The sequence below is a fragment of the Acanthaster planci genome, linkage group LG15 (genome assembly GCF_054643075.1).
Source record: "Acanthaster planci isolate LZ-2023a linkage group LG15, COTS_SCS, whole genome shotgun sequence".
NCBI classification, from domain to species: Eukaryota; Metazoa; Echinodermata; class Asteroidea; order Valvatida; family Acanthasteridae; genus Acanthaster; species Acanthaster planci.
The window spans coordinates 4,266,954-4,281,832 of NC_141791.1; the positions used below are offsets into that span (position 1 = coordinate 4,266,954).

Here is a 14,879-nt window from a genome sequence, read left to right on the forward strand (position 1 = left end):
TGAGCTGTTAGTTGGTTTGTAATTGTTTGTACTTGGCTGTCTTTACAGAAATGACACAACCTTGATCTGGGACATGTGCCATGACTAACTCAAACTGATCACCGTGTAAATACAACCAGGCACCATGCTGTTACCTCTGAAAACCCTCTGAAAAGGCCCTCAAGTTTTGTGTGTCACTCTACGGACACCATTTACATCCAGATTGGAAATTCTTCCACAGATTTGCATCCCAGTTCAAAAGCATCCCCTGAAGTTTGCCATTTCTTAAAGATTTCTGCAGAAAAGACATCAGTTCCACATCAGTGTACATGGGCCTACTAGCATGTCCAAATGAAGACTGAGGTGGATTTGTCGCAAGGAAATCATGTGGCCTGCTCGCTATTAGCCAATCCAGAGAAAAGAAATGGAAGCCACGAGTACTGCTAGGCCAACCTGTTGGCATGCAGGTGGTACACACGCATGTTACGTTTCTCTCCAACCAATAGTGTCATGACTCGCCAAAGTGAGCACACACTCATGAGTCCTATACTTTCAAAGCTCCCCATTACAATGTATTCACTTTTTTAAAGCAGACTATACAGCAAGCAGGTTGCTACTCAAAAGCTGAAAGAAAGTTATCCACTGGACACGATGTACTTTGAGATCAACAGTTTATTGGCCACTATCCCCTAAAATAGACATTTGTTTTACATTATAACTGTGAATGATCCATGATGGGTTACCAGTGTACAAAGAAACAAGGAACCAAAACCATCAGGAGTGCTGGATTTTTAAAGTTTGCCAATAGTGCACAGGACTTCCGTTCCCACGTGGTGATCATGTATGTTCACTCCCATGCCCTTGTGCACCACTTAGTTGAGAGCTAGCGCATGCGTACTGGATCACTTTCCTGTGGATTTCGAGGCAGGCGACGTCGAACATCATTCTGGCATTTCGGTTTGCGGATAAAGATCATAATTTTTAACAAAACACAAAGAAAGTTCACGAAGATAACCTGATAACTAAAAATGGATTAGACCCCATTAAATCACCGCATTGTATGAACCCAGCTGCATGAAATTTGAAACAAATTTTGAAAAAGTGATTTTTACAAAAAATAAACACAATCAAATTGGAAAGAAAATACATCCATGGTCTTTTCCATTTTAAAACAACTTCTCCAGTTTATCCAAACAGACAAAATAAAGTGCTGTGTTTATTAATGTCTAATAAAAACATCGGTAGTATATTCAAGTTATTGCGAATTTAATATCTTGCACGAGAATCATTTGTCCGTAGTAGTTACGTGTGTTGATGGAGTAGATGACCACGTACAGTACATGTACACTAACTTCCACATGTGCACACGTAAACCATGGCCGACCGGTCGACAAAGAGCAATTCGCAATAGCATAAACATAACATGGTAACCTTTTTCAAACACTCTTTCAGTAATCAGGATATGCAGCATGTGTGGACCAACTGGGGAACAATTCAAATTTTCAAGTTTCAAAAACCCTTTTTACGTTCAGAAATGTAACGTACACATACATCTGTCACCCCATTTTCTCCCAAATGTCACTTTTGATTAACAAGAAACACATGATAAAATGAAATCTGAAGCCTGATTATGTTTCTCTGGTACAAATTCAGCAAACGTTTACACAGTGCGGAAGATCTCCACAGATAGATTTTGGTGTAGTCATTTGCTGACTGGCGTCGCCATTTTAACAAGCAACAGAAAGTGATCTCGACTTTGCCGAATTTTAGCACATGCGCACAAACTAAGTGGAAGGGGTGAACATATGTGTGATGACGACGAGTGGAAGGCATGTCAGGGCTAGTATCTCAACCGAGTTCATTTCATTTCTGGGTTGAGCATGACATTTATAACTTTGCTGCACCATCACAATTCACAAATGAACTGATCAAATTTCACTCTTAAGGATGACCAACGGAACGTGGGAAAATCCCTTGCACTGCTCAACGTGTAGAAACGTGCTTTGCAAGTTCAAGCCAAAACAAACCAGACCGAGTACACATACATACTTCCAACAGGAATGTCAACTTTTTTTGTACAGTCTTTAATATCATAATCAAAAATTTCAAAAATCTGATTAGAAGGGATTGAACCCACTCCCCCTCAAGTGCAAAGTGTACATATCAGTTATGTCTTACATAATAGGGTAATTTCCTCTTGTCTTCACTAAATGCTTCCTTAGGGCTAAGTAGTTACATAAATTTAAAAAAAAAAGTATTCAGATACAAGATCCCAACCTAGTCTAAGACTACCATCTACAATTTGCATACTGATCTTTTTTTTTTAAACGGGCATAATTCTTTTACTTTGTACAATACTCTAACAATGTCATTTCTAGCAGCGTGTGGCATTATCATACTTAGCAATTTTTCTTATCAAATCTTTTTTTCAGTACTGAGGTGGTCAACTGTACATTTTTCACAGCCAAGAGGGTATATTTAAATGTCGGTATTAACACTTCTAATTGCATCAATTACACACACACGCTCGTGAGTCAACACCATTTCTTTCTATTTTTCAATCCTCCATGCAAAATTAGCGACATAGAGCCATTTGTAGCCCAAACAATTCAGGAACGTTGAAAAAAGAAACCAAATCCAATCTTAAAACCAAAAAACAGGAAACACATCATTAAGTTCACTTGATCTATCAGAATGGTTTGCTGGTGTAAACAGGTTCATCTACTCAAGGAAAAAAAAGGAGAGCAACTTACCACTTCTGGTTGCCATTTTAGACAAATCTAAAAAACAAACTTATCAATAAGAACATACTCTTACAAACCATCTCCACAATCCATTGGCTTCTCATTTTTCAATTCAAGACGAGTTAACCAACATTTTTTTTCAAATCTACATCTCGGGATTTGTTCTTTCATACGATACCATTCCCGTATGAAAGCTTTTAAACTACGAATTACAAACAGATGGTAACAAATTAACGAGTGGATATCATAACATTTATGGTATGATCTGACTACATTTTCAATGTAAATATTTCTGCTAAATGAATTTCAAATGGTAAAAAAAGTGGTTACCCTTTGCAAATGCAGATTTCTCAGAAAGCTCTACTTAAATTTACATCAACATTCCACACAAAAGCCTCTAAAATAAGAAAAACAAAACAAAACTGACACATACGAATGAAACCCTCTTGTATCCGATAAATTTGATCGCCAAAGGGACTATCGATTTAGACCGACGCCATTCTCGGGTTCCAAGTGGAAACGAATACCAATGGAGATGGGAAGCCAAAACCTCTATTAAAAGGCACTTGATCTCAAGAAAATGGCAAAATCTAATTTACCAACCCCAAATGTACATGTACAGCATGCATTACAAAGAACAGAGGCGACATCTACAAGATAAGGCATGTGGATGTATGCATATTTGGCATGTGCTAGCCACGAGACAAGGAGTGTCACAGAGCAAAGACTTTCCAAACCACACAAATAAGAAAATCTATACAAAATCACCTACTCAAATTTAAAAAGGAAAAGAAAAAGCAATTCAACACACATGTATATAGGAAACAGCTTACAAACTGTGCTAGATGCATGCAGAGCAACCCCTAGTGCAGTACATAAGGCCTAGAACTTTTTGACTACTGTGCCCTGCCATAAATAAGCACAAAACCACAATAAAAGTGAAGGGTCTGCATCCTTTCCAAGCAATTTAAACTGACAACTGCCCCCTCCATGGCGACAGGTGCAGCTAGCATCTTTTACACTTCAGATAGCTCTTAATATAACCACGGCCCACTTTCCAGAAATGGCACAGATTACCTTTCAAGTTCTTGTTGCTCCGTTGGGTAAAGGTGCAAACATGGGTGAATCAACAATTTCTACACATTTGACAAAGCCTACCTCTCGCCTTTTTGTGTCAGAAATTAGCACTACGCTGCACCTGTACACACTTAACTAGCTTCCTTTCTTACAAACGAAGCATTTGCCAAAAAGCAACAATGGTATTCAGCTAACTCAATATTATGCAGACTCCATAAAGACTAATGAAAGCCATGTTTGATTCAATATTTCGTTCTTTATTCAGAACATCTTCAGGAAATTCCTGAAAGAACGAAATATTGAATCAAACATGGCTTTCATTAGTCTTTATGGAGTCTGCATAATATTGAGTTATCTGAATATTATCAGTGGATCACCTACTGGTATTCAGCTACTATTACATAAAAACTGCATTATATTTTATGAACATAAAGAAATGGCCCCAAAACCTAGTTGTTTTTTGAACTCATTTTTGTTTTTTTTAGTTGGTGTACCCTAACGTGACGCGGCCCCTAACGTGGGGCACTTTCATTTTTTCCTCGCGTCTCACCATAGCAATATTTTTACCTCAAATTTTACAATCAGTCAAATGCCATCGATCTCCTAATATTTTGATTCAAAAATCTTAATTTTGTGTGTCTGCTAAAAAAGTTCTGATGAAATTTTATTTTCATCCGATTTTCCAAAGTTTTTCTGACGCGCAAAATGAATGCTTTTAGAATATGCTCACAAATATGAACATACTTTTCTTACACACTTGTGGATGGGTAGGTGAGCAGAAGGAATGATGCAGTACATGATTTTATCAATTTTAAAGAATTTTTACAATGCTTATGTGGGATGTTCTGGGATTTTTTCAAAAGCGCCACGTTAGGGAACACTCAGCTGAATTTCAGCCCAATTTCTGGACATGGACATTTTATGGTTTTTGAACGAAATGTTAGGACACTGAAATTGCTCACAAATGTTCAACACCGTGTACAAGTATCAGGAGGGTTACAGTAGCAGTATTTAACCAGATGAGCTTTGACTTTTTTAAACTAAAGTTGAAGTGCACCATGTTACACTTACCAACTGAAGATAGGTTGACTCATTTTTAATGAAATTTGGCTTAAAGTTGGACCATCCTTGATGGCATTGACAGAAATTTCCCTCCCTTTGGTTTTGCATTTTTTGGGGGAGGGGTGGGCCAAAACAAAATTCTGCTAAGAACACATGTATGTCCTTCTGTCATGCAATGGATTTCAGGGAAATCTGCAAAAAACCTGCAGGAAAATAAAACTGTCAAATTCATCTCGTCCAAGTAGGGCTATTCTACCGGGCCTTATAAACAAAATGGATTTATCCTAAAACAACAGAAAACAGAAATAAAACAAAAACTGTTTAAACGTCTGGCACGTGGAGGCTTCTGCAGATTTTCTCCGTTTCTTTTTTGTAGATGAGTACGCAAACCTTGAAATTGGCCTGGTAGAGTGAGCACCAATTGAAAACAATAAGACATTGCAGGCCCCTTGGCGATTACCTGAACTTCCGCATTTCGGAGTCGGATTGGAGCCTTTAAAACGAGAGAGCAAAGCACAGCAGTTGCCAAGGAATTATCCTACATTGCTGTTTCCATCCCCCCCCCACAAAGCAAACAAAGTTACACCAATTCCCCCTATATTTCTTCTCAGCTAACAGCAGCCTGCAACAAGAGGGATTCTGAGTAAATGTGCCCACAGCTCGTCTGCCCTGTAATGTTTTCTGTGCAGTTAGTGCTGAAGCCATGCGATGGATGGAGAGGTCTTCAGAGACTGAACAAAACAAAACATACTGGCTCAAACATGGTGGAAGGTGGCTTTCCTCATCAGGTTTTTCTGTGATGGTTCAAAGTGTGGGTTTCTCAAAGTCAAGCCATTCTTTCAAAATACACCATCAGTGAATTATCTCCATAATACAGAAATTCTGTATTAAGCTCCCGAATATTACTGACGCCAGCGCCGTGGCACTTTGTAACGAGAGGCCTCCAATGTCTCAGCATCTGAAAAGATTATCACGTTTTAATAACACAACACCTCTGAGGCTAGGTTAGTTGATGTTTTCCTTCTGTCTTTTCATTTTTTTTTTTTACATGTTTTCAAATTCATCTATTCTCTGCTTGGTGTTGCCCATGCGGATCTGCTTGAGGGTCTTGTACTTGTCTCGGCCAGCTTTGACGTTGGCCTGGTGAAGCACGTCCATCTCCGTCGTCCTCTTCTCATCTTTGGCGGCCTGGAGTTCCTTCTGCAGGTCCTGGATTCGGAAGGAAGAACGGGGAAGAGAGAGAAGTGAGGACACGGTTAGAGATACATCATCTGCGCCAGCAGATGGCCCTCTTACTTCCTGTTTCTTTTCTAAACACTCTGGGGAGCAGAGATGCAAAGGGGACTGAGGTGACACCGCAAACTCCTCCTTTTAGAAACTAGAAGCTTTGTACTGCACATTCCATTCAATTTCCTTTGTAAATCAGCAGTTTTGAACTCATGAATGCTCGGTCCAGATTTGTTAAGGGAAATTAAAAAAGGGCCACTGGCACCAACACACGAATGAACAGAAAAACAGCAGACAATTCAGGCAGACCGCATAAATAGCGACGGCCGAATGAGTTTTTCACGGTCCAACAGAACAGCCGTGTGATGTGAATTTGGACTGGACGTCTGGTGACGGTCTTGTTGACTATCTTGTGAGGTGGGAGATGGGGGGGGGTGGGGACTGTCTTTAACTGAACTGCAAAGGGCTCTCACCTGCAGCTGTCTCTGAAGCATCTCACTCTTCTCGGCGTTGGTGATGCGGTCTACCTCCGACTGGTCGTTGATCATGTTAGGGTCAACCACCATCTCCACTTCTACCTTGTCCTCGTCCTCATGGGGCATAGCCATCTGGGCTAGTGACTCCTGGTAGGTCTTCTCTGCTTCTACCAGCTGGGCAGAGAGTATACCAAGCACAACATGGCCATGAAAGTCAGGTTTATAGCTGCAAGACCTGGGTAAGGACACTTTGGATTCACAAGTTTGCAGTAACTCCCAGGCGATGTCATTCTTCCTGACAAAGTGTCGCCCAACAAAAGTCTAGTTCCACAACAAGCTCATTGGCCATGGACCACGAAGGCCATGAAAATCTTGATTCAAAACAAAAACTAGGAAATGATACACCTTCTGCAACAGAAACCAGGCCACAAAAACCTTGTTTCACAAGATTCAAGCCACAAGAATCTTGTTTTGTATTGGAAACCAGGCCACAAAATCACGTGTTTTGCAACAAGAACTATGCCTCAAATATCTTGTCATAAAAGCCAGGTCTGGATCTGCAAAACAGCCAATCCAAACAAAAAATGTTGTTTTTTTTTAAAGAAGGCATACAAATATCAAGCAACTCATCTGGGATCTGAATGAGCAGACCAACTTGTCTAACACCGTCGTTTCTCAATTCCAGCCCCTAGAACCGTTTGGGCTCCTTTACCTGCCTGGCCAGCTCCTCCGCTTCCTGCTGCTTGCGCAGGCTCTCCTCCTGCAACCGCTTGCATTCCTCCTCCTGCCCGTGCATGCACTCCTCCAGCTTCCGCCGCTCCTGTGCCTCCAACTCCCGCTGCTCCTGCAGCTGCCGCATCTCCTCCTCCTCCTGCCGCCGCTTCTCTTCCTCCTCCTGCCGCTGCTGTTCCAGCTTCGCCGCCTCCTGCTCTGCCAGCTCTTTCTGGGCAGCCAGCTCCAACGCCTTGCGGTTGGCCGCTTCCATAGCTGCCCGAGGAAGAAGGGAGGAAAAACCAAACGGTGATTTGCAAAGTTCTTTGAATCTACCTTGTTCAGTGTAACCTATTCAAATGGGGTAGACCGGTCCATTTTAAGACATGCAAATAAGACTTTGACAAAAAATGAGGAAATTCCAATCTTAACAAGACTTTGTATACTGTGTTTCTATTTCAATGCCAAGAGAAAATCAGCTGATCCGAGGAAAAGTTGCATGCCTGTATTGTGGGCTCCATACCTCGCCTTCTTTTTTTTACAAATGCTGCTCGAAACATTAAGATTTCATCAATCACAAATACCTACAAGTTCCATTATTGCCATAATCTGTCACAAACTCTTATTTCAATGCTTTCGGTGTTTATCTTATGCTCACAAAGTAACAAAGTTAACCTTGCTTTTTAATTCCATATGGCAGACTTGTGACCAAGGTCAAGGGGCTTGATTCATTCACACGTCACCCAAAATTCAGCTGAAAATGACATGACTATTTGATATTTTTAGCAGTTTGGGAGTAGGGATAAAATGACCAGGTGTGTGTACCGTACCAGCTACGGGGGCACATCTCAAGAAAAGACAGGATATTTTCACGTTGATGGTTTTTGCCCATGGGGGTCAGCTGCTTGCCAAGAGGGGCCTGAATCCCCCCTTCCCCCGGGCCCGAGCTGGGATTGGACTGTTTGTTTCCCACCAAGGGGTTAGGCCAATGCCTGGCGAGGGGGTGGGAGGTGGGGTCCTACCTTCTTTTGCCTCCCTCTGCTGCTTCTCAAAAAGCTCCATTCTCTTCATCAGCTCCTCTTTCTCCTTCTCGGCTTTCAGAAACCTCTCGTGTTCCAGCTGTAGCTGGGCTCTGCAACAAGGCAAAATGGGAAAGACAGGTGCATCAGGGGATATTAATTTTAATACAGGATTTCAAAGGGTAATCTAAACCAGCAGTGAAGACACAGTGGTGTCTTCAACAAGCTTGCACTTTTTATGAAAGTAACATACATTGTGTGCGAATACCGAATAGTTATCGTCAAGCTCATTTATAAAGTAATAAGTTTGGTCAAGTTATACAATTGCTGTGCCTCTTACTTTCGCAAAAGAGGAACTGTTTGTTAAATATTCTCCAGTGACAGTCCAGATAAATAATGACAAATAACTGATTTTATATCCTACAGAACTGGGCACCACACAGTGACTGACACCAAGCATGTGTTGTTCACATACTCAACTAAAACAGACTTAATAGTTCATGTGCCTTTTTTTTGCAAGACAACTTTAGCGAGCTCTGCTTTCACCGATGGAAAATAAACAATGGTTTTCCTTGGGTTTTACTAAGCAGTTTTTACATCGGCAGTTTTTTGGGCTACTGTTAACTGCCCAGTGCATTAATGTGCATCAGACTTTCACCTGCTGCACTTTGTTGCGTCTGGCAGGGTGAGGGTTAACCCCTTAACGCCGGGATTCTTTTGACTGCGACTGCTGGGCTGCGGTGTGCCCAGTATGCAAAGCCCTGTCCAGCAGCAGGCCCACATTGAAACCGCAGGTGCATAATGAATAGAATATATGTGTGGTATGCACTAATCCTCATACAAAGTCGCGGCTGTCGGCGTCTGCCGGGGTGAAAGGGTCAAATAGCAGCAGTTAGGAACTTACCGCTCCTTTTGCTTGGATGACTTCTCCTCTCGCGCTTGAGCCTTCATCTGTTGGACTTCAATTGTGTCTGGCTTTCGCCTGCGCATGTACAGCTCATGGTTGCCCATACACAGCGCCAAGATCCTCTTGTTGATGCGTAGCCGCTCGGCAAAGAACACAAAGTCCTGGGCAAGGAGAAATTGGTTCACGTCAGGATGCCACACTTCACCAAAATGCAACAAAATAACAAGTGAGGAAAGTAACACCTTTTCTGGAATCCTTACCCAGGATAAGGTGTAACACTGATTTGGAATGGCAAAGCTTGCGATAGGTAGATAACACTTCAGCTGGGCTGTTAACTTCATCACACTTCATGACAAAAATCAAGAGGGTGAATCGTAATGGACAGAAGTAAAAGACTTCAGCTTGATTTTTTTCATGGGGTTAAGTTTGTACACCCCAAGTCTTCACTTCCAGCGAAGAATAGTGTACTCACTGGTGCTTTCTTGTCAATCGGTTTGATGACAAACTTCTTGTCGTTGAAAGAGATGTTGCGAATTTCACTCCACGGGAAGCCGATCTTTGGGGAGAGCCTAAGCAAGCACACATGGAAATAAAGACAGAAAAACAGTGTAATTCTTTTTGGATGCATTAATGGGCCACATGCAACCGCCACTCAAAATGTGTTGCAGATGGAAAAGTCTTCATGTGCATGTGACTGGGCAAAGGACATCTGTATCATCAATCCTACCTGGAAGGCTCGAAGCAACAGGTTTCTCTCCGTCTTAGTAATGGCACTAATATTCTTTTTGGCACTAACTCAAGTCAGCTTAGACCTACAAAGCTGCCAACTGGTCAAACATCTCCTGCGATTTTGGATGACTGTCTTCCAAGTCAACTCAAGGTCTAAATATTTTGCAACCAAGCGAAGCCTTACTTGTCATTTGACGAGTACACATTGAGGCCCAAGGCGTCCACCCCCAGGTGCAACTTTGTTCCTTTCTTGTTCTTGATCTCGAAGTAGTTGACGCCATACATCTCCAGATCCTGGGCGATTTTCAGGTACTCCATGATGGCGTCCTCCCTGTTGGGACAAAAATTTACAAAGACGCCAACTCTCGCTTTAGCCAAAGTTTAACAATTTCAGGGGTGAATTAAAACACAGATGCACTGTCTGAACTACTCCAGGTAAGATGGCACTGATTTAGCATATGCATGACAAAGGCGATGTGCCTCCCATTTTCAAATGAAAGAGCACCAAAAACCTGTCACACTTATAATGCTGTAGGTGAAATGTGGTACCAAGCAGCAGGTGCGGTGAATCTCTGAAATTTTTTTTAGAGATTTGAAAACAGGAAAAAATGGGAGGGGAGAGCAATGTGTAAACACACAAACTATTGAATGATTTTTTTCAATTGTTCAATTTTATTTTCATTTTCATGCTGCTCAAGGTATTATGCAGATTCATTTACACGTACTAACACTAAAATAATATTCATATTTCATTCACCACCATTATCAAAACCAAAATACACAAGATCTAACATTGAGATACATTACTTCATCATTGTGCTGTGTTCCTTGTACCAGTTGACAATTCTTTCCTCCCACTCTGACCTGCCCATCTTATGCTGATCCATTACCCTGCACAGGAGACAACCAGAAAAAAAATGTACAAGGGTACCAGACCAATCTAGGCTTTCAAGAAAAATAGCGTTAAACAAAAGTTTTTAATAGTTAGCACACATGGGGTTGGTTACGGGAAAAAACACTCGGCTCATAGCTTCTGAGAAATTGCTTGTAAATTATTGGAGATAAATAGGGCAGAACAGGTGGGTATTACCTTGATGGAAGAATGCGGTCGTTGGCAAGGAAACCAGGTTTTCGGATTGCAGGGTCGTATGGGCCGTATTTAGCCTGGACAGCATAGGAAGCCAGCAGGACCGATGTTTCTGGGGGACAGTAGATGTCATCGTTCAGGATGGCATCTTTGACTTGCAAAAAGAACAATCTCTGTGGAACATGGGACAAAATGAAGATTTGAAAAAGTTGATGCTACGACATCAGATGTTATTTCATAACCCAACCCCCCCAAAATCAATGAAAATGACTTAGGTCTTAAATGAATGAGTTAGTTCAGTATTTTTAAACAGGTAAGGTCATTTGAGAACAAAAGATAGGGCAGACTTGCACCACTATTTCCCAATGACCTCCGTGCGCTTCATTGCTGGGCACGTGTGGTTCATATATCGCACTGGCTCATTACATTAGGAAAAGCCAAAAGAGTTATTCCAGCCCGATATGGTTGATCATGTGTTGTGTATGAACACCCAGGCATAACAAGAACCATTTCCAACATTCCAGAGATGGTAAAACTTGAACGGAGCAAAGTTTGAGTATACCAAGACTCTGCAAAGGGTTCATCTACTTGTAATGGCATATGAGGGAAGTGATAAAACTGAGAACGATAAGATGTAAATCTTTGCATAGTAGAGAATAGACTCAGGAGAGGACTTGTTATGACACCCATGTGGATAGATCTGTTTTAGAGGAGATGTGGTTCTGATAAGAACTGGTGAGTGCGTACTCAACATTTTGATAGGTGTGCTCTGGTTGCCCTCCGGAGTCTCAACTCAATTAACAGGTGAAGGATTAAGGAGTCTCAACTCCTGAGGTCAACCATAGCACACTGGTCGAAACGCTGAATACACACACTCACCGATTCTTATCAGAACCACACCTCTTCTGAAAGAGATCTATCCACATGAGTATCACAAGCCGTCTCTTTAAGACTGAGAAACTTGGCTGTACTGAGGAGAGGGTCCACGCCACAAGTTGTAACGTTCACAGAACAACTACAGCCTATGAAATGGAAGAAGGTTGTGGGCAAAATGCCTGCCGGGGTGGGGGAGTTGGTTGGTGCTGCAGAGAAGGTAGGGGCAGTACAGGGGCAGGTGCCGTCACTGTCCTACCTGGGTCACGTCTTGGATGAGCTCTTCTGACACATCCTCAGGGAAGAATTTGGCTCTGAATTGGAACTGCAGCGGCTCTTCTTTCTTGACATCTTGGTTGGACACCTGGCGGATCAAACCAAAAGCAATGTCACCATTGGTCTCTTTCCTGACAATTTATACCAGATCAGTAACCATATTTTTCAAATATTGATTGCGTAAATCTGAGTGTCTTTCCACAACACGAGTTCTCTGCTCACGCAAAGAAGGCTCCGTACATTTGATGTTAAACTACATACAAATTTTCCAAATCTGATTATCGATGTGGCGAAGAGTACAGCTGCCTTTCAGGGAAAATGTTTGATCATTAACTCAATTAACAGTGCTCAATCCTGCAACAGTTGATGGATTAAGGACAGTTAGGGTTAATATGTAGACAAAAATTAAAAACATTGGCAACAAAGCTGTTAACAAAATGACTGAATGTGGTAATGGGATATGGGAGTGTGATCTTTTTTTGTTAAAGTGGTCCTAAGTAGTGAAATGAAATTCAAATTTTACACTGATACGACTTCTTTTTGTACTCACATCTCTAAATTACGGGTACTGAACCCCCAAAATAAATATGCATCATGTGTAAAGTTCACACTGTGAATACGAATGGGAATTTCTGTCTTCACATTTGCCTTCACATTTCACAAGACCATGTGAAATACTGCTGCATTTGTGTAAAAGGTGTGGAAATGTTTTCCTGCTCTGGAAAATTGTTCTCACATTTTGTGAAATGAAAACAAAATGAAACATTCCCCTGCAAGAGAAAAAAAATGACAAGAATTTGCCATTCCCAATGTTAACTTTCAACTGCAACGTCCTGTACATGTACACATGTAACAGGCTACACATGTACGATCTATACATGTACATACTAGATTCACATGAAGGTTTATTATAAGGATGATGTGAGCCTTACACGTGTACATTTCAGCCTCTGCTGCATTTTGTATGTCCACAATAAGCACCACGCAAGTACATCACCAGGCTTCGAATTAGTACTAGCCCAGCGTACAAATTTTGGCGAAAATTGCTCTGGTCTACCTAAACTTGGTTCCTTGGCTACCCGGTGGGCTGGTGAAAAATTCAGTATTAAACCTCCCTGTTCAAATTTAGCATTTGATACGAAGTCTACACAAAGCCGCGTGCAAACTGCTCCCTCTTTTAATTGGAAAAAAGTTTTTCTCGTTCACCACGCACGTTTGGAGGTCCAAAAGTAAGCAAAAGTGGTAATTTTTGCCAAATGTAAGCAACCCAAATGAGTGGAAAGATGGAGCAAAGAGATGATTTGGATCCCGACTTTGTGACCAGCGACTCAAGTAATGTTTAACTAACATACAGGCCTCTATATTTATACCATTAACCTTTCATTTTACAAAACGTCAAATTCTTCATTGGTAAGCTGATAAAATTTCTTTAGGGTTTCCTTATTTTTTCAAACTCTAAACAGGCTGGTAAAATATCCAGTTAACTAGTCGACACCTGCATGGTTCTGTCAGTTAAGCATGCAGAGTTAGGCTTCATGGTTTGGGGGTGTTTAAGGTCATCTGGTGTTGGGACCCCAGTGTGGGTCAAGGAGAATATTGACTCCCATGTTTACGTTGATAATCTTCGTGACCACATGTTGCCAGTTGCCCACTATTTGGTCAGTCATGAATTCATTTTCCAGCATAGCAACGCTCCACCCCACACAGCTCTTGTCACAAGGGAGTTCTTGGCCAATCCAACGCCCGAATTTAATCGGGAAATCGAGAGCAGCTGGCCATTCGAAGTGAAGGACTGACTGGCCAACCCAGAATCCCGACCTGAACCCGCTTGAGAATCTCTGGGATGAAATGGAGCTCTGACTTCCTGGGGAAAATCACCCCAGAAACAAGGATGATCTCTTTGAGTTGTCAAGCGGATTTGGGATGGAATGGACCGCCATGTCATCACGAATCTCATCGGTTCAATGCTCAGAGGTGCCAGGCTGTGATTAATGCCAGGGGATCTTTTACATGTTACTAAACTGATCCGTCTCTCATGTTTTCCAGCAGACCATGGGCACCGCCATCTTGGATTTATGTTAATGATATGTTAATGGCAAAAGTTACCATAGGCTCTGTGCATACAAAATGCTGTGACTCTGCTTTTTGTCACTTCCCAGTTCAGAAAGAACTTTCTAATGTAACATGAATTTATTTCAATAAAGACAGCAACTTACACACAGTTATGGGTAAAATTGTTTATTTTTATTGACTTCTAGTTGCATTACCGAAATGAATATCATTCACGTAGGCGTGCAAAGACTTTTGCACGCCGGTGTACATGTACATTAAGAACAAGACTGCAGAAAGGTACCCGGTAACTGCAGGCCCACATGATGCCCAATTACAGTGTCCACGCAATATCCATACCAGCAATAAACGTAATCAGCCATCACCTCCATAAATTTCCAATCTAGCTTTATGGCAGCAGAGATTGCATCTTGCTCCTCTGAGTGTTTGCTTTCGGGTCATTTAGGGGCTTTATTTTTAGCTGCATGCCGATAAGACTGGCTGCTTTGGGGGAAAAAAAAGATAATTCACAGTCCATGAAGTTAAAAATATTATTAACATCATGGGACTGTATTCCTATGGGTCAGAACTGCCTCGGTTTCAAGATGAAGGGTCAAGAGACCGCTCCTTCAGTCTACCGATCATGGCCTTGTCAAATACATG

At 41.6% G+C, this 14,879-nt stretch overlaps 1 protein-coding gene across 2 annotated transcripts in view; it reads right to left on the bottom strand.

Moving 5' to 3' along the window:
* Positions 1–633: 633 nt before the first annotated feature.
* LOC110988434 (moesin-like) overlaps positions 634–14,879 on the bottom strand; it is a 36,173-nt gene continuing 21,927 nt past the window's right edge. For both annotated transcript variants that reach the window (XM_022251916.2, XM_087146659.1), the window contains exons 5-14: positions 12,151–12,255; positions 11,022–11,191; positions 10,739–10,822; positions 10,116–10,262; positions 9,675–9,771; positions 9,200–9,363; positions 8,299–8,408; positions 7,278–7,552; positions 6,563–6,739; positions 634–6,071 (exon numbers count right to left, since the gene is read on the bottom strand). In XM_022251916.2, the coding sequence (XP_022107608.2) occupies positions 5,907–6,071; positions 6,563–6,739; positions 7,278–7,552; positions 8,299–8,408; positions 9,200–9,363; positions 9,675–9,771; positions 10,116–10,262; positions 10,739–10,822; positions 11,022–11,191; positions 12,151–12,255 (1,494 nt within the window). In that variant the 3' untranslated portion in view covers positions 634–5,906. The remainder of the gene's footprint in view (positions 6,072–6,562; positions 6,740–7,277; positions 7,553–8,298; positions 8,409–9,199; positions 9,364–9,674; positions 9,772–10,115; positions 10,263–10,738; positions 10,823–11,021; positions 11,192–12,150; positions 12,256–14,879) is intronic.